At 30.1% G+C, this 19,016-nt stretch overlaps 3 protein-coding genes across 6 annotated transcripts; 2 read left to right on the top strand and 1 right to left on the bottom strand.

The window, feature by feature from the left end:
- The first annotated feature begins 1,561 nt into the window (after positions 1-1,561).
- LOC126838490 (monocarboxylate transporter 12-like) lies at positions 1,562-9,834 on the top strand. Of its 4 annotated transcripts, XM_050572977.1 has the most exons (6): positions 1,587-1,857; positions 2,081-2,211; positions 3,011-3,235; positions 5,035-5,161; positions 5,225-5,404; positions 5,808-6,799. In XM_050572977.1, exons 3-6 carry the CDS (start codon positions 3,034-3,036, stop codon positions 6,610-6,612), a joined length of 1,314 nt encoding a protein of 437 aa, XP_050428934.1. In that variant the 5' UTR covers positions 1,587-1,857; positions 2,081-2,211; positions 3,011-3,033; the 3' UTR covers positions 6,613-6,799. The 4 variants fall into 4 exon arrangements, with proteins under 4 accessions (XP_050428935.1, XP_050428934.1, XP_050428932.1 ...); XM_050572975.1 differs by lacking the exon at positions 2,081-2,211 and having other exon boundaries at positions 1,588-1,857; XM_050572976.1 differs by lacking the exon at positions 1,587-1,857 and having other exon boundaries at positions 1,864-2,211.
- Positions 9,835-12,225: 2,391 nt separating this feature from the next.
- LOC126838491 (phosphate carrier protein, mitochondrial-like) lies at positions 12,226-14,089 on the top strand. Its single transcript, XM_050572980.1, has 2 exons — positions 12,226-12,850; positions 12,952-14,089. Exons 1-2 carry the CDS (start codon positions 12,757-12,759, stop codon positions 13,890-13,892), a joined length of 1,035 nt encoding a protein of 344 aa, XP_050428937.1. The 5' UTR covers positions 12,226-12,756; the 3' UTR covers positions 13,893-14,089.
- A 958-nt stretch (positions 14,090-15,047) lies between these two features.
- Positions 15,048-17,635, bottom strand: LOC126838446 (UPF0547 protein C16orf87 homolog). The gene is made up of 3 exons (XM_050572853.1): positions 17,380-17,635; positions 17,041-17,283; positions 15,048-15,903 (listed from the first exon to the last, which is right to left on the bottom strand). Exons 1-3 carry the CDS (start codon positions 17,434-17,436, stop codon positions 15,664-15,666), a joined length of 540 nt encoding a protein of 179 aa, XP_050428810.1. The 5' UTR covers positions 17,437-17,635; the 3' UTR covers positions 15,048-15,663.
- Between the last annotated feature and the right edge of the window lie 1,381 nt (positions 17,636-19,016).

Genomic DNA, 19,016 nt, shown 5'->3' with positions numbered 1-19,016 from the left:
ACACATGTAACCAAATACATGTTATCGCCCACTTATTTCATGTACTAATAAAAACTCAAAGATATTTTAATATATATATATATATATATATATTAGTTAATATGTGTTTACACAAAAGTATTGTGTTAAAAAGTATTTATATTAATTGTTGTGTCTTCTATAGATTATTATTATTATTATTATTATTATTGGTTGGATCGTCTATTTAATTGTATATGTATGTATATATATATATATATATATACCATAGATAGGACTTGTGTAAATATTATAAGTTAACGTTTTGAATTACCATACTAATTATTAATTCGTGTACATATTATTAAAATTATGTAAAATACAATTTTGATTTAAAACAAATAAACATTATATAAAATTGTAGCATTTAACATAATTTTTGTTAACTGAACCCCTTAGTAATTAACCCAATCCGTAAGAGCATAAATTAACATTGTCTAGTTCAATTGTAATTTGGAATAAAAAAGTAACACACATTAAATAAAAAAAAAAACAAAAGATCAAAACAAAATACAGTACACCACTTCTACGCCCTTAAAATTAGGAAAACCCAAATTCTCTAACCTAAATTTATCTTTAAATTTACTATAGCCAAAGTGTAATTTCCACCATTATTTTTTTGCTTTTTCTTAATAAAAAAAAAGTTTTTACACTTCTAAAGATTTTTTAGGTAACTGTTATAGCGCCATCCCGTATTTCTAGCTTCAGTCTAATTTTAATACCCATAAAGCGTTTACATGAATGTGATTTAATCTGATTAAATTAATCATTACGTTTGACTTGAAAGAATGAGCATCGTTAAAAATAAAGCAAAAATACACCTACTACCTTACCTATCCCCCCCCCCTCTTTTAAATTGCTATTATTATTATCTTTATGTTATGTCTATTTATATTTGTTATCCTTTGTTTAATTGTACTTTTAATTATCATGTCAACTATGTAACTTAAAACAGCCGATTGGCGTATATACTTAAAATAATAATAATAATTTAGCCGTTGCTTAATAAAAATAAAATAAGCAAACATAAAATTAGTTTTATAACTAATTACTCTTATAATATGTAAAATATATAAATAAAGTATACCGTTAGTCACTTAATTCCAAATAAAATATGTTACTTAAATATAATCAAATTAAACTTTTAAAATAAGATATTTAAAATTAAAATAAAAACAAATAATTAATGTAGCTAAAGTTTATGCGAGAGCTACAAATTATTAAAAAATCAAATTTTAAAAATCCAAGAGGGATGGATAATTTTAAACAAAAATAATTGGGGGGACCGTAAATGATTATTTAAAATAAGTGGAAGGGCTTCGACTACCTTTTACGAGTGCTGCCCAAATGTAATCGATAAAAAAAAAGCAATATCGACATCAAAGATCGATGCCGTCGGTGGTCCATTTGCTGACCTTTGTTTTCTCTGATGCAATAATTATAACATATATATAAATATATATATGTTAGGTATTGCCTAACAATAGATATACCGTCGGTGTTTAACATGTAATTGTTTTTTTAATCGATTTTTTAATGAAACCGACATCCGGCTACTGTTCTGCCACTAATTTGTATGTATTATCGCTCAGACCACCTAGTCTTGGTCATGCGATTTTTTACAAGTAGTAATGAGAGCCGTTCGCGAGTGCCGTCATCGTTTTGGACGTAAAAATTGTTTATTTTGTTTAATATTGAAACGCCAATAATACACATAATGTATAAAAAATTACTATTTATAACGTTACCCTACAATGACAGCAGCTACTGATTAGGATATGCACGCCATCATGAACGACGTCGACGAGTCATCGTACATACTCAGACATAGGACACGAGGTGAATGTTTTCAATGTGACCCGTTCAATATCTGATAGGGTTTAATTAGTAACTGATTTATTTTATAAAATTGTATGTTTTCAACCCACACACCTCTCCCAAATTATCTGTAACAACTTCTACGTCTACTTTTGAAACTTAAATGACAACGCACACGTTTTGTTAACATTTTTTTTTTATTTACTAAAAATGTTGATTGGTCGATGTTTTGGGTCATACCAAGTTAACACAGAGTTCAGGACCGAGGGGAAGGCGGTTGGGTAAAATAGATAAAAAAATAATACTTACTACACTCCACACCATTGCCGGTGATCTCAAACATAATATATTATCCGAATCGACCAGTCAAATATTGTAAGTATATCATTCGTTAATTAAAAATTTGATAAAATGCATACGTTTAACGTTACCATAGATTATGTTTCAAAAATTGTTATAAAAATAATTAACTTCGAAAGGGGTGGTTTTGACACTAACTTGTGAAAAATAAAAATAAAATTTCTAATTAATCCCTATGAAATACTGCGAGTAGATCACTAAAAAAATCACCTGTATACTACAATAGGAGGTCTGGGGGCATATACATACCTTATACATTCGTTTGACAAGTGGGAATAATCGAAAATGAAAATTCTATATCATAGGCAGAGACCAGAATTGTGCAAACTTAAATTCAAACAAATTATTTAATAAATAAATAAATATAATACATTTTAATAAATCAATTATTATAAGTTATTCAAATAAAAATGTATTCGAGTAATTTGTTTTATCAATTTATTTGAACAATATAATTATGTTTTAAATAGTTATTTATAATACTCGTTTTATATATTTTGTAAATGTATTTTATGTGTTATATATTTATACGAAAAAATGTTTAAAAAAATATTATTAAAAAAAAACACACACACAAAATGTTTAAATAATAATATAAATTATAATGTATTTTCTAAACAATAACAGACTACTACTGTTTAGATAACGTTTTATTCGAATGATGCACAACTCTGATCATATGTATATAGGTAGAGGTGGACAAAGCAATATACCATACCTATATTAAAGTGTCGTTGAAATTGACACTGGACTCATACTTAATATCAGTAGGCCTAGTCACTATAGTGCATACGTCTATGCGTTCTTGTCACAGCACCTTCGGCGGAGGACAACTCCATGCTGGTCGGTCCGGATGGCGACTGGGGATGGTACGTGGTGGGTGGCTGCGCGTTTGTCAATTTCTTGTTGGTCGGTATGCTCAGGACTTATGGCCCGAACGTGCTGGAACAGTTTGTGGAAAAAAACCAACTCGGTTACGACAAAGACTATGGCGCCGGTTGGATACCATCTACATTCAACTTGGCCTTCTATTTAGCGGGTAAGCTGTTAAGGCAATTGAAAGCTGTCTGTTTTGGCCTTAGAAAATTACTTCTACTTTTAAGATGGACCTATTCCAATCCTACACAAATATTTTAAGTTTATTTGCCTTTTCTCTATAGGTTTGTTACGGGAATCGATTTTTGATTCAAGTTCAATTAAAATTGTGTTTAAATCCTATTTTAATTACCCAAATTTTGTAGTAATCGCTTCCTTGAATTTCTTTTTTATGTAAACAAAACGGTTGTTCAAAAATCGACTTCCACGATAACCTGGAAAAGAGGCGGATATTTGTATAGAATTACAATCCGACCATTCTAAGTAATTAGTAATTTCGTAATTTTGTCTTGCTTTAGGTCGAAATTGGTTTCTTGTACTATCAAAATGGCTTTAATTCGCAGAAAACATTGTATATATATTTTTTTTTTAAATAAAAAAGTAGTTTTACATAAGTGTAATATAGTTATAGTGGGTCTACGCTTCTCCGGTGATTAACAAAATGTATTAATTGAGCACACTCGTATGTGTGTATATACATTTTTTCAACAATGATATACAGAATCTGTGATTTCTAAATCTGTGTTCGACCGTTGATAACAGCAGCTGATATCAAATAACGTTTATCGACTTATTACACAAAAGTAAAAAACACAATGCTGTTGTGTTGGAGCACGTGTTCGACTAATCAAATGCACGTGTTGCTTGTAATCGTCATTGGACATCCGTTTCACACAATAAATAAATTAATATGTATGTAAAAAAAAATATATATGTAGGTAGATATACACACACACACACATGTTATATATTATATAAATAAAAATTACAATGGAACATAACTTTTTGTATAGTGATGAAATTACCATGGCTTGCCATGCAATAGCCTATAGCCTTTGTTGAAAAAAACTGTGTGTTAATAGCCTTCAAAAATGTTGCTTAAAAAAAAAATCAATTTAAACATCCTAATATGACTAGTAATTATCTATTCAAAATAAATACAACGTGTAGATACAATATGAACCCTAATAAGCTAAATACAAAGACTGTATGCAATTGAAAAAAAGAGATGATAATGTTTTATCAAAGTTGTCAGAGTTAAGTGATTATTAAGGACGATAATTGTTAGCTACGACACGTACCTATACGATATTCAGTTTATAAAATTGAAATTTTAAAGAAGTTAAATTTATAAACAGTTTTTTATTTAACTTGGTAATAAATAGTTAAAGAACAATAATATATATTTTATCGTTTATCTTATACTTTATGCCTGAGTGTTGTAAAAAAATGGATTTTAATATTGAAAAAACAAAAATTGCAAATTTAATTTATTTAACACAAAGAAATTGAAATTTTTAAATGAAAATCGGCTTCCTAAATAACATAATAAAGTAGCTAAAGAATTTGGATCTCTTTATAGAATTGAAATTGGAGTAATGGACAGATATTTTGTCTTGCTTTTTGATCTAAAATAAACAAATATGGTTTTTACTCTTAGAAAAAATTATTTTAACTAAAAATAACACTTTGAAGCTAATACAAATTAACCGGTAAATTAATTGTCATGGTCAAAATATATTAAAAACCTCTTTTTTTCTTAAATATTGCCTATACAAAACTCCTTAAAAAAAAATACATGCAATTCCCTTAATCGTCAAAGTTAAATGACTATTTAGCATATGTACTAGGTAGGTTTTAGAATACATTGAACATCTAACCGACCGGAGCCGGTTGTAACAGCTCTAGTATTATACAAAGTAGGTTTACAGAACAATCAGATTTAAAGTTTACTTTTTTCAGGACCTTTAGGATGTATTTTATGCGAACCGAGCTCACACCGCGCCATTACAGTTTGGGGTGGGCTCCTGGCATCGACTGGTATGTTTCTGAGTTCGTTCGCCAACTCTGTACCATATTTGTACTTAAGGTGTGTACAACATGCATGTTTCAAATTGATTAACAAAACATTATAAGCTATGGTTTGATATAGTTACGGCGTGATGGTCGGTTTTGGAGCCGGTCTATGTTATCCGGCCGGTATACTCATCGTGATCCAATACTTCAACAAACAAAGAGGCTTAGCCGTCGGGCTGTCAATGGCAGGAACTACTGCCGGGTCAATAATAATGCCGACGTACATAAATTACTTGACTAAATCTTACGGTTGCCGGTAAGCGCCAGGATAAGGAAAAATATTGGATCATGAATATGTCTTATGGTACTCGGAGTCTGCAAGACATATTCATTAAGACACATTCATGAATGTCAAAAAAACCTATTGATTAAATATCATTTAAAACTTAACTTTCGTATCGCTTCGAGCATGTGTGGAGGCGAAGGGTTGACTTTTGAAGCTTGAACAGTAACAAATATATTTAATTGAATTTTTAAATAAAGAATAATTTTCTTAAAACTGTCGACTGGAACTACATAATTTCAAATATTTTAAGAGGAAACTAGTATAGGGCGTTAACTGAATCATCCGGTGTGTAATCAGGATTGATTTTTATACTCGCAATAAATCCATCGAAATTAGTCATTTTATCAACATCGTCAATGGTGATTGTTTGCAGAGGAGCAGTGTTGATCACCGCCGGCATCATGTTGAACGTTATCGCTTGCGCTCTGATCTACCACCCCGTCAACGAGTACGGTTATCCGGTCGACGTTCGTACGCTGGCCGCCGAAGAAGTCTGGCCGCCGCCGGTACATACGCCGTGCACATTCTGCTGTCGGTTGAAGAGTGCGTTTGTGAAAAACCGCAAGAGAAATCGTTACGTTAGAAAGCAAAACTTCAGTTTGGTCGAACTGTGCGTGAAACCACAATTCTTTGTCGTCACCTTGACCAACGCCGTGTATTGCCTAGCCCACAGCGTTTTCCAAGCCTCTGCCCTGCCAGCCGATAGCGAAAGCTATCCCAGCGAGACGTTGGCTTTTCTCGTGTTCTCCGTGGCCGATTTAGTGGCTCGCATAACCGTTCCCGCTCTGCTGGACCATCTGCCTTTGAACGCGTCCGTGTATTCGATAAGCGCTCTGGGCATCGGCGGCGTGGTCTTGTCCACCGTACACGTTTGCCGCGAGTACATCCACTACGCGTTTGCGTACATGTTCGCATTTGGTCTGGCGTCCGGCACTTTTTTTACAATGCAAACGTTGCTAATGATCGATTTGCTGGGCCACGAACGGTTGGCCGCCACGTACGCCACCACGTTACTCGCAGAAGGTATCGCACAGCTGAGCGCCCGACAGTTTTTCAGCCAATCTCAATGGTTTCCAGTCATGTACTCAAGTCTGGGCGCCAACCTAATCCTGTTGTCCGTCGTATGGACGTTCTTGTTGTTGTTCGCCACGAAATTCACAAGACAAAGCAATTGGTAGCAAATAGAAATACTAACCGTTTAAATATGTTACAGCGTAATTGTTTAAGTAAACAATTAGGCATATTATGTTTTAGCAGACTTATTATTGAGTTAAAAATTTGATACAAGACTGAATAAATGTATAGTAATATTTATAATAACTTTAAATTGTGAATATTTTTAAAATAACAAACTAAATAAAACTGTAATCCATGTAATCGTAATGTTGTATTATTATAAATATACAATTAGATGGGACAAAGCCTGAATGTTTGGGCTTGATATTTGCTGTAAGTGGTAAAAATTGCAAAGTTAATAATACAGTTTTTGTATTTATAATGTAGCCTTACTACAATCATAAAACTTGCTTGGTGTTTAACTATTAATCCACAAATTTCATTTAGTATTTCCGTTTGAAAAAAAACTATAAGAGTTGTTCATTTATGAGTTTCAAAGGAATCATTTTTTTCCCCTAGCGTTTTTCGTTATGCTGTCAGCAATTATAGGTACACAAAAATAAAACCAAACACAGTCTAAACCAGTACAGTGTAAGTCAGCACAGTCCAGACCAAGTACAATATAAAATGGCAAGACTAATCAAAGTTCTATACAAATATCGACTCGAACCGACCGAAAAAAAAAACATAAAGCATCATACGTAGTTTTTAATAGCACTCGCGAGTGACAAATTACAATAAATAATATATAAATATATATTCTGTATATTTTTGTAACAGAGGGTGACTTCATACAACTTTTATGGAAAAAAATAAATTGTTAGCTTGTAGGTTTGGTGTAGAATAAAAAAGACAAAAAATAACTATGATAGTACTTGAAGTTAATTTGATAGAGATTTATGGTATTCAATAATAATAATTATGGAAGCTATGTGATATACCCCACCCTTATATGCTCTGACCTCACTATGCTAACTTTTATCGAACAAAATAAATTGTTTTTCAGTGAAACATTTTCGTACACTATTTTGAGTATTTCGAAACATTTGTGCAAATAAGAACAACAGCAGAAAACACAAAAACAATTTCGTTTTACAGCAAATAATTAAAGTTTTAAACTCAAACCTACACGTTTGTGAAATATCTGTTTATATTTCATATTAAAAATTCAGAAAAATTTACAAAAAAAAAACGGCTGTAATATACAGTTTTACCAAAATGTTTCAAATAAAATAGTATGTAATAAAAAAATATATATTTTATTCTATAACCCCCGTTATTTGAAAAACAATTTTACTGGTAAAAAGTAATAAGCAGTGGAGCTTTTGTAGTGAGCCAAAATGTGAGTTATTTGAGGCTGATGTATATTTTATTAATTCGACTATACGAGACTGATGCGACGGTTGGAATTGTTATTATACAAGCTAGAATTTTTGCAAACGCCTTTTTACGGTATTGACATTTATTTTATATCGTGTGTTTTAATATTGAAGTAGTACAAAAAAAAAAAAATAACTAGTCGGTTATTCTTTCGTTTACTTTAGAGTTATTTATCGCGAAATATCATATTTTTGTTAACAGTGCGATCAACAGTGTAACGTTTATAAGCGAATATTTTATATATGTCTTTTTCATATTCACTGTAAAAGCTTTCAGCTTTCAGCTAAAAGTTTGTCGTTTCTTCGCGTTAAATTTGTAACATATATGAAATATATATGTAAATACTACGAGTGTACAATATTGAATATAAACTTTAAAAATGTTTTACATAATTATAATATTATTAACGTGTATGTCTGTTGTGGACTGTGTTGAAACATCTGTTTATGAGAGTATGTGTGACAGAGATCGAGTGAGTTCGAATTTTTATGATGACTTTTTTTTAAGACTATATTACTAAAACCATGACTAAATAGACAGTCACAATCGGTAGGTTATGGTGATTTGTATAGTACCTATTTATAGTGGTCCGCCGAGTGAAAAAGCACTCTAAAGGGGAAAATTTACTGGACACTAAATTAGAATTGTCGCCTTTTAGCTTTAAAAGATGTGATATTTTATGGGAAAGTAAATATTATTGTTTTTGCTAAATAATTTTCTAATCAATGTTTTATGTGATAAATGTTTCTTTTTAGGCTATAATCGATGTTTTTAATAAAGCTCTCGTATTTTTTAAAAATACCAAAGTTAAAACAATTACGTTTAAACAATTTTTAATAATTGTTGGTGAAGACGACGACACTAAACAACTTATTTTAGATCACTTTAAACCCCGCGTTAAACACGGTGTCGCAGGTAAGCATTACATTTAATCGAATCGAAATTTCAATAGAGAGCCGTTATTAGTGTTAGTTTTTCATAACCAATAAAGGTTATTGTCGCTTGCTAATGTTGACGCATCCCAACTTATTTAAGGTATTTATTTTTAGCTTCGATGCGGAGCTAAGAAGATATTGTATTTACAATGATGTGTTTTTTTTTTGCGTCTAGACCCACGATATTTTTTAAACCACTAAAACGATTTCTTCGTATAGCACCTCCATAGATCAGAAATCGTACCTATAAGGTACTTTATTCGGAAAAAAAATGTATCCCATCCCTGTAAAAATCGATAAAATCACCCAAAAAAAAGTACATATTTTCAGCTTAAAATTATAATGCATCAAATATTCCTAAAAAAGTCTAGTTGGTTCCAAATTTGTATGAAATATCAGATTAGAGATAAAAGATTACATATAAAATAATGTTTTATTGTAGGTATATTGTAATCATAATTATCTTATATATATATATTTTCAAAGGGCTTATCCCGCAAAATAAAATTAAAAAAAAAAGCTATTTGTGCACGAACAAAAACAAACAAATTTTGGCCTGTATTTTAAATATGTTAAAATAATACGAGACATTTTAGTATTCGTATAAAAAAAATACGTTTTGTTTGTTTTTTCAGCGAGAATAAACGATTTCATGTTTTTCGATTTAGTATATGCAGTTGTTCACCGTCGTGAAGTTTCTCATGATTCTTTGTTTTCAGTAATGATGAAAAATATGGTTAAAAAAAAGAAAAAAACCGGGAAAAAAAAACCAAAACATGTATTATCTTTAAAATGTGAAGAAACTCTAGATGAACTTGAATCATTAGTTGAATCATCAGTTGGATCATCAGTTGAATCATTAGTTGAATCATCAGATGAATCATCAGTTGAATCATTAGTTGAATCATCAGATGAATCATCAGTCGAATCTTCTAGTAACCAGCCAACTAAATTGTTATAATTATTACTATTGGCATTGTAACACATTAATAGGTTGAATAAATCTAATAGTGTTGTAAAAGTGACATGCAATTGTGTGTATTTTTTTTTCTAGGGACAGTTTTTTTCTTACCTTAAAAACTAAAATTATAACATTATCGAAAACATAATTATACTAATTGTGTATTTAAATAACTGAAACGAAATAGAGCCCAATAGTACAGTTGGGAAAAATTAGAACTTAAACTATAAATAGATTAGCTAAATTTATTTGTACCAATGAAATTCAATAATTTTCTACATAATCTCTCACAACAGAGAACAAAAATTAACATTTGATCGGTTGCCATACAAAACCATAGCCTTTGAAATTTGAGTTTTTTTTTTTAAATTTTTACTGAGGACATAAATCAATAGATAAGGAACATCAATGTGACCGTTAACTAACTTATAAGTAAAAAATATAACAGCCATATCATGTTTTGAGACAAGAATAAGCATTTTGTCTTCTTGTAGAAGAGTAGAGAGACAACGACATTTGTAAGATCAGATTTCGGTAAGCGCTTAACCCTTAAACGGATTATACAAAGGCCATATTAATACATCATACAAGTATACAATATTATGATAATAATTATTCGAAGATTTTATTTATTATAAAAAAAAAAAAATATATCGTGCTCGGTTCGGATTCGCATCAAAGCGTTTGATTGTGATATAGTCACATTAAGATAACAGATTTAATAATTGCTTGACCCTACTTTGCTCTAACTTCTTCTATACTGATTTATACTGTACTTGGTTTGGACTGTTTTGGTGTAAACTATACTGGTTAATACTGACTACTGTGCTTGATTCGAGGTATAATCAGTTACAACTGTTTTATTTTGCGACTTCACTATCTTCCTTAATTAGTTTTTTTAGCCGTAATTTTAGGACCTTTTAGCTGAGATCCTCGGACCAATGGACGACCATAGCCGACTAGGTCAATTCAGTCCTCTCAAAGAAAGAGCAGGACGAGAGACATATACAAAAGGGAGCGGCCGGTGCTGTGCCACCGACAAGAAGGAGTAATATGTATATAAATGTAAATAATCAAGAAAAAGTACATATTATCATAACTAGAAGTAAGTAAAATTGTGAGCCCGCCTCGCGAAGAGGAAAACGGGATTTTTTTTAACTCCAATTTTTTTGTAGTGGATGCTAATAAACGATGCTGCCTGGTAGGAAGTAGTATGTAAACAGTTCCCCCCAAGTAACCGCTAACTTGGGGGGAAAAAAGGACCTTTTAGTAAAAACTATTGTCAATAGGTAGGACTCACTTATGTAACCATACCTAATACCTTAGTTGGACACTGGACATGGAAAAAATCGGGAAAACAGTTGAATTGTAAATTTCGAAAAGGGTCCATCTCGAGTTTTGATCAAAATTGATTTTTCCGCGTTTTTTTCATTTACACATATAGACCGATATTTTATGAGCGCAAATGGTCCAAATCTGTTTTCTATTGTGATGAAAAAAAACATCCTCTTTTTAATCATCCTATTTAACATAATTAAAAAGAAAATCAGTTTTTTTAGTTTCCTGAATAATTTTAATTTTCCGATATGAGCCCTTTCCGAAATTCCCAATTCAGTTTTTTTCTTTGTATTGGCTAAAAACAGTCATAATGTACGAATGTGTAAATGATGGCTGTCTGCTATAATCGACAATATACAAGGTATAATTAAATTAAAAATAAGAATAATATAACATATTTAAGAACTACAATTATTATTGACCTCTTAAACCAGTCACTTTTTACATAATAGTAAAAAAATTGGATAATTGCTATAGAGAGATACATTTTATTTTCTTCGCACAATGAGTACAATAAATAGAATTTTAGTTATTATTTAAATATTACAGTAGGTAATAAGAATCTTATAAGATTATTAAATTCTAATACCATTAATAAGACGTATTTACATTGTGCGTTTTTATATAGTGATATATAGTATTTAAAAAAATTATTAGTCGAAATGTTTTTTTATATTTTTGTTTTATATGATATTTTATACTTTTATTAAAAGTGTAAAAGTATAAGTGTTTGTGTCTTTTAGATCTTTAGATTTTTTTTTATCGGTATGAAAATAATTATTTATTGGAATGGAATGACATAGGTACACACTTATTTATATTATATGTATTTTTTTCACCCTTCCTTTTTGCAGTTTTTCCATTAATTTATTACTTTTACGATAAAATTATTATCGTTTCTAAAATGTTTGATTAGAGCTTATCAAAATTGAGTTCATTAGCGGGTTACGTTTAAAAAAAAAACATAGAAAAAATAATATAAATTATAATATATACTTATACTTATATAGATGTATATAAAATACCTATACGGTCCATATACGGTTTCATTGCGTAAAGTGTCCCTTCTGATTACATCTATTCTGCCAACATGCCAAACGAAGACATCTAAAATCTTAGAACGCGGTTCTCGGATAAAATACTACTACAAACATTAATACTGTAAACATTTTTAATACGAGACAGAGTAACTCGATTTACCATTAAAAATACAAAATTATGTTCCATCTTCAAGAAAGCTCGTAAATTAAATTAAACAATATTATGATTGTTCGTTAATAGTTTACCTATAAATAAACAAATTTAAAAAATTTAGGGTTAACACGTTTTAAAGTCCTTGAAATCGGCGCAACGATTTCCTACGTGGGTCATCTGGCAGATCCCTGTCGGTATTCGCCATTTGGTCAAATGATGCGACAGTTCTTTAGAATGAAAATGTCGAATAAAAATCGTTAACTTTGCCCGACATTTTACTTGGTTGACATTTGCCGTTCGTCTGCCTTAAGTGATTTGCACGTCAGCATTTAGCAATACATAATATTTATAAATAAGTTTATTGTTTTTTTTTCGGTTCCCTCCTCAACGCAAACATTATGTTTCCGCCTTGCTACTATCAATTAAAAAAATCGAAAAACCAAGAAAACGCGATGGAGAAATCACCTCGATTCAATACTCAGCTCGTACCTGGTAAACAATTATATTAATTAATGTATATATATAAGTCTCATACAGTTATACCTAAGTGAGAGTAGAGTTAAACTTTTTCGTGAATATTTCTTTTTTTGTAGGTAGAACAATCGCAGCCACTGCAGTGAACGAAGATAGTTGCGAGTTTGGTTCTTCAAAATACTTGCTACTTTGTGGTTTGGGCGGTATACTATCATGTGGTATAACTCACACCCTTGTAACGCCCTTGGATTTGGTCAAGTGCCGTCTTCAGGTAGATCCGGGAAAGTACAAGAGTTTAACCAATGGTTTCAGAGTTACCCTAGCTGAAGAAGGTGCCAGAGGATTAGTTAAGGGTTGGGCACCTACCGCTATTGGATATTCCATTCAAGGCTTTTGCAAGTTTGGATTGTACGAATACTTCAAAATCTTGTATGCCAACATTGTAGGTGAGGAAAATGCTTACTACTGGCGGACGTCGGTTTATTTAGCGGCTTCTGCATCCGCAGAGACCTTTGCAGACATTGGTCTTGTCCCTTTTGAGTCTGTTAAAGTTAAAATTCAAACTACACCTGGCTTTGCAAGTACAATGCGCGAAGCAGTTCCAAAAATGATTCAACAAGAAGGTGTATCAGCCTTCTATAAGAGTTTGGTACCACTGTGGATGCGGCAAATCCCATATACCATGATGAAGTTTTCTTGTTTCGAAAGAACCGTCGAATTAATTTACATGCATGTTGTGCCTAAACCGCGAGCCGAGTGTACCAAAGGTGAACAGTTGATAGTTACTTTTGCGGCTGGATACATCGCAGGAGTTTTTTGTGCCGTTGTTTCTCATCCCGCTGACACACTCGTATCTAAATTAAACCAAGAAAAAGGTGCTTCATCGGTTGATGTTTTGAAGAAAATCGGATTTGGCGGTTTGTGGAAAGGATTGGGACCTAGGATTATTATGATTGGTACCTTAACTGCCCTACAATGGTTCATATATGATTTTGTTAAAGTTTCTTTGGCAATTCCTAGACCCCCACCACCAACGCCACCTAAGGGAAAGAAAGCTTAATTTATTTAAACTGTAAAACTATTATTGTATTGTATAATTTTCTGCGCTGGTTCATTGAACATTTATTAAGTTAATTATTTTTCTTTAAAAAAAATCATAATTTAGTTTAGATAACTCAAGAAGTGTTTTGTTAAATTATATTAATTGTTGTTCATATTAATTGTCAAATAACATTTAATAAAAGTTTCTCTATTTAATTAATTTTTAATTGTGTTTAATTACCTAGTCTGTCTAATAATGTTTGTAATTATATACATATTTAAATTTACTTTTAGTTCAATTATTTATTGTAAGGCTTGCCAAGTACCTACATCTTTTTCAACTGGGATATTAACCAGTAATTTTTATTTATAAAATAAAGGTATCTTAAAAATTATATTTCATTATATATTTATACTAACAATTGAAATATCAAATACATTTCTTACATAAAATTATTTAATTAATTATTTTGAATAAATTAACATTACTCAATACATACAGAATTTTAATATGTAGAAGGAAAGGATTGGGCTAATAAAATTAAGTTGAGCCTGCAAAGATCGTACCTTTAAGCAATTCATTAAAAGAGCACAAATTGTTGATACTCTATATTTAATATTTGTAATAATTTTGTACTTTTTAAAAATATTGTCTTGTTATAAACCTTGTTATTTTGAATAAATACCTAATTTTAGTTATTTCCGTTAATAAGTTTAAAAACCCAATTTTAAATTTGTTTAGCCTCCGTGCTTCCACTGGGTAAGCTAATCGTTTCTCAACTAAAAGAAATAATTTAAAACTGCTAGTTACAAAGAAAACAATGTTTATTATATAAAAATAAATAAATGTATAAAACACACAACTTTTTTACTCACTACTCCGTAATGCTAACTAAATAAAAATAAAGTTATCTATCAAACAAAAGATTGAATTCGCAAATTTGCTCCAACTTATAAATTCAATCATCCATTTAAAAGTAATAGGATACACAAATTATAAGTAAATATATTCAGTCGTTCCTAATAAATATAGTAATTTTATATATCTCAATAATCGCATAATATAATAGTCGAGATACAGAAAACCAAAGTAAAAAACAAATGAGTTGATTAATGACAGCCTCTTTCATATATATATATATATATATATATATATATAATAGCGTTTTTTTCTTTAAGACATAATTCTCTTGCTATATCATAAAAACTATAATTTTTTAATTAACTACGTTATAAATTATTATGTAATGTAAACACCACACTATAAGAAATACATATAAATAGTATTTCTACTATAATTATGCAAACAAAATTATGTGTTAGAGAAAAAAAACATTTTATGATTGGCTTGAGGTCGTAGTGGTGTACGTTACATTTTTTTCATTTACAAACTGCACACAATCAACTTATGAAAATGTGTCACCCAAAAAAATGATTGCACTACAACAAATTTATGTTTTAGCACTTGTATATACCTATGTATAATAAAGTAACATATGGCACATATTGTTTTAAATCTGTACAACTGTTTTCTTTTTTATAAACAATCATAATATTATCCTAAAAAATTAAGTATCAACTTTGAATAGTTTAATACAAATGGATAGACAGTTCGAATAGTTTGTATTTTTAGCCGAGGTTCAAATGGATACTGCATTTAGGATTAAATCCTAATATTTACTTTTTGATTAAGTTTTTAAATGAAGTTTAAAATTAAATTAATTCTAATAATAATAATTAAAAAAAAAAAAATTATTTACACTTCTGTAAAATTGGTCTGAATTATATTTTTACGGCTTCCACGAAGTTAATGCTAGTTTATTATTTAATTCTGTTAAAATAATTGCACACACTTTAGCCTTTTCTTCATTCATAATTGCGTGATAAATTTTGTCTTCGGGGTCTTGTAAAATTCCTGGTTTAAACTTATTTCTACTCGTAACCATTCCTTTTTTGGGTTGGGTTATCTGAACACCTCTACGATTTGGATACCCATCTTTTTGCTTTGAGCCTGTTTTTTCAGAACGTTTCTGTAATAAAATAAAACAATTTTGTAAAATAAAAATTTTGTTTTATTATATATTTTACCATAGCTATAATATATCTGTTAAAAGACACCTACACTTGCATATGTCGTGTCAAACACAACTTATCCTAAATTTAACCATACTCTAAAACTCATACGCAACGATGAAAACAATTATCGCTTTTTTAATACTTGCTTAATGCATTATCATCAGTCAAAGAACATTTAAAACTTTTTTATAATCTTGTAGAATTTATTAAAACTCTTTAATATTATTAATTCTTTAAACAGAAATAATTAATAAACAAAAGGTAATTTCAAAATTGTGAAACAACTGGTGTTTTGTAAATTTTATGAAGGATTCAAATCTTTTTTCAAAACTAAATTCGGAGTATTCTCAGTAACATACTATAACAAGTACATAAGTTTTGGTACAAAAAGAGAGCCTATATTCATTATTAACTTAAAAAATAAAACTAGAATAATACCAAATTAGATACCTCTCTGCTACATAAATATATGAGTTTACAAATTTTAGCTTATTGTTTGTTTTGATGAAAAATTGCACATACAATGCAACATAATAAATGCTAGTATAGAGACCCCACAACATGTGAATAAAATAGATGTAGGATAAACCAAAAATACTGAAATGAATAAACTATACAAATTTAGTTTTTTTTAAATTAAGTGATTCAGAATAATTTTCTTCTCACTGATGCGTTCAAAGACCATCGATAGTTTGTAACACAGTCTAGATAAGCCTATCAATAATAATGTTTTTTAATTATTATTATTTTTTTTAATAACAGATTATGCAACACAAATATATATACAGATTATATACACTAATCTTTCGATAAAATACAGTAATGGAGCCCTGCATAATTGTTTCTAATTAGACCTTCGAGCGGGACCCAAATTGTGTTTACACCTAAGACAACAAAAGGTCTCATCATCCAACACTTTTCTGATTAATCACATACTTTTAGATTTCTTTGTATTGATTAGGCTAACCTAAACATTGATTAACATATATTTTTTGTAACAATTGTACACTTTGTAACAATGATGAGTTAAGCTAGAAATTAAACTCGTGGTATAGCTACTATTTAGCAATTATTACTAAACATCAATTTACCCTTGTTTTGCGTATAAATGCCGAAGCGTCATAGTAGTTTGGTTTTTCGCGACGTATACGCTCAGTTCTACGGCGGCCGTCTGACTTTGTAGTTGTACCCGTGGGTACATCTTCTTTGGATTCCTCCGTAGGTGACGTACTGGTAGACGTACCTCCTTGTGCCGTTGTAGTTAGTGGTATGTCCTTCTTTGAAAGGTAAAACGAATGCTTGCATTTGGTACAGGTCTTTACAGCGACAGGAAACTACAATCACACAAGTTGGTTTTTACATCACTTTAAAATTACATTACAATAAAATACGCCTTTTAATCATATATAACAATTAATTAATTCACAAACCTGTAGTCCGCAACCAGGGCAGATTTTTTTGACGGATACTTTTTTATTTTTTAACATGTATTTTAGTTATACGAGGACGTTAAAATAAAAATATAACTGCCCGCAAGGTCAAGTCAAATTAATAATTTTGACATGACATAATCTACAAATTACATCAATCTCACGAAAATGAAAACATTAAAATTGATCTAAATTCTAATTTAATGTTAATAAATAATGACCAAAAACTTGTTTCTTTCGTTTGTTGTTATTGAAGAAAAACACGACCTTTGCCCTCTCTTAAAAATGCGCTGTCTTGATAATAAACAGACAACGCTGGACACCGTTTGAAACGTAATGTTGGCAACACTTGTAATATCCCGGTTTATTTAAAATGAATAATTAAAAACCTCCAACCAACATATGAAAATAACATTAACTATGAATTTATTATTTATTTCAATGATTTTCATAGAAATAATCATATAATTTTTAATCAGGAACAACCAATTAATAGTATATTTTATATTTCAAAACATTTACATACAAATCTATCTTTTTCGAGTTTTCATGGTTTCGCCTCCGGATTATCACTAAATTCTTGAAAATTCTTAAATCTTAACCCTGCGTTCCGGATTCAATGGGTTTGATAACATGTTGTTTTATTTTAATAGTATTAAAAAATTTTCTGTAAAATACATAATACAATAATATAACCATCCAAAAAACGAGTTCTCCTCTTATGTGGGCCAACTCGCATGTTGGGTTGAATACCAGGTAATGAGAACGCAGATTGTATAGTAGATTCAGATATATGAAACACTTGACCTATAGTATTTACCGAAGGACAATATTTTTATGGCTTAATGATAAGTATCCCTAGATCATAAAACCGCAAATCCCAGGAGTGTACCCGTTTATACGTACGAGAACAGGGCACATCAATCTAACCCTAATACTTTATTACCAGAGAACCCAAACTAACATGTAATACGTACACAGGAAACGTATCAATCAATTAAACATAATATCATTGAGTATATATTGTAGTGTACTCAATGATAATACTATGATCGACTGCCCAAAATTCTCCGAAGCACGTCCTGAGCTGAAGAATCCATCCTCATTCCTCACTGAAACGGGCCTCGACCAAAAGAACTCCGAAAATCTTTTGTATAAATTGTTTAAACTTCACATTTTAAACACCTATATTTCAGCCACAGTTTGTAATAATTTGTAAGCAAAAGTTGGCTAAGAACCGACGTTGTTGAAGCCTATACTAAAATAAAAACAAATTTGCATATTAAATAATAATAATTAAATAAAAAAGTATAACATTAATCAATTAGCAAATATATAATAATATAGATATTTTGTTAACTGAGTTCAAAGTTGTAATAAAAACGTACGTATTATTATGTATTAGTTGTAAAAAATAGTATAATAAAATAACTATATAAATTATTGTGTACATTCATTTATCTGTTTTCGGTTTTTATTCATGTTACACGCATTTTTAAGTTGTCATTTTCTCTTTTTACTTCATACTTTGTTATTTAAATTTATGACGCGTAATAGTTCAATAATTGTTGTATCCATAACTTTTTAAAATATCTCTTACATGGTCACACTGGTTCAGCAGTCATTATCAGCTCAGA

This window comes from Adelges cooleyi, unplaced genomic scaffold (genome assembly GCF_023614345.1).
Source record: "Adelges cooleyi isolate 19-005CV unplaced genomic scaffold, UGA_ACOO_1.1 ACOO_flye_CR_arks_rails_tigmint_CR_PRNA_30, whole genome shotgun sequence".
NCBI lineage: Eukaryota > Metazoa > Arthropoda > Insecta > Hemiptera > Adelgidae > Adelges > Adelges cooleyi.
The sequence above is the reverse complement of the archived record's forward strand: the minus strand, read 5'-3'. Positions and strand labels throughout refer to the sequence as shown.

Bases quoted from the DNA above. Each gene is read 5' to 3' on its own strand.
- LOC126838491 (XM_050572980.1), top strand. From the start codon at position 12,757: ATGTTTCCGCCTTGCTACTATCAATTAAAAAAATCGAAAAACCAAGAA. The intron at 12,851-12,951 runs GTAAACAATTAT...CTTTTTTTGTAG, and splicing joins CAATACTCAGCTCGTACCTG to GTAGAACAATCGCAGCCACT.
- LOC126838490 (XM_050572975.1), top strand. From the start codon at position 1,797: ATGCACGCCATCATGAACGACGTCGACGAGTCATCGTACATACTCAGA. The intron at 5,162-5,224 runs GTGTGTACAACA...GGTTTGATATAG, and splicing joins GTACCATATTTGTACTTAAG to TTACGGCGTGATGGTCGGTT. The intron at 5,405-5,807 runs GTAAGCGCCAGG...GATTGTTTGCAG, and splicing joins ACTAAATCTTACGGTTGCCG to AGGAGCAGTGTTGATCACCG.
- LOC126838446 (XM_050572853.1), bottom strand. From the start codon at position 17,436: ATGTTAAAAAATAAAAAAGTATCCGTCAAAAAAATCTGCCCTGGTTGC. The intron at 17,284-17,379 runs GTTTGTGAATTA...GTGTGATTGTAG, and splicing joins GCCCTGGTTGCGGACTACAG to TTTCCTGTCGCTGTAAAGAC. The intron at 15,904-17,040 runs GTAAATTGATGT...ATTTTATTACAG, and splicing joins CATTTATACGCAAAACAAGG to AAACGTTCTGAAAAAACAGG.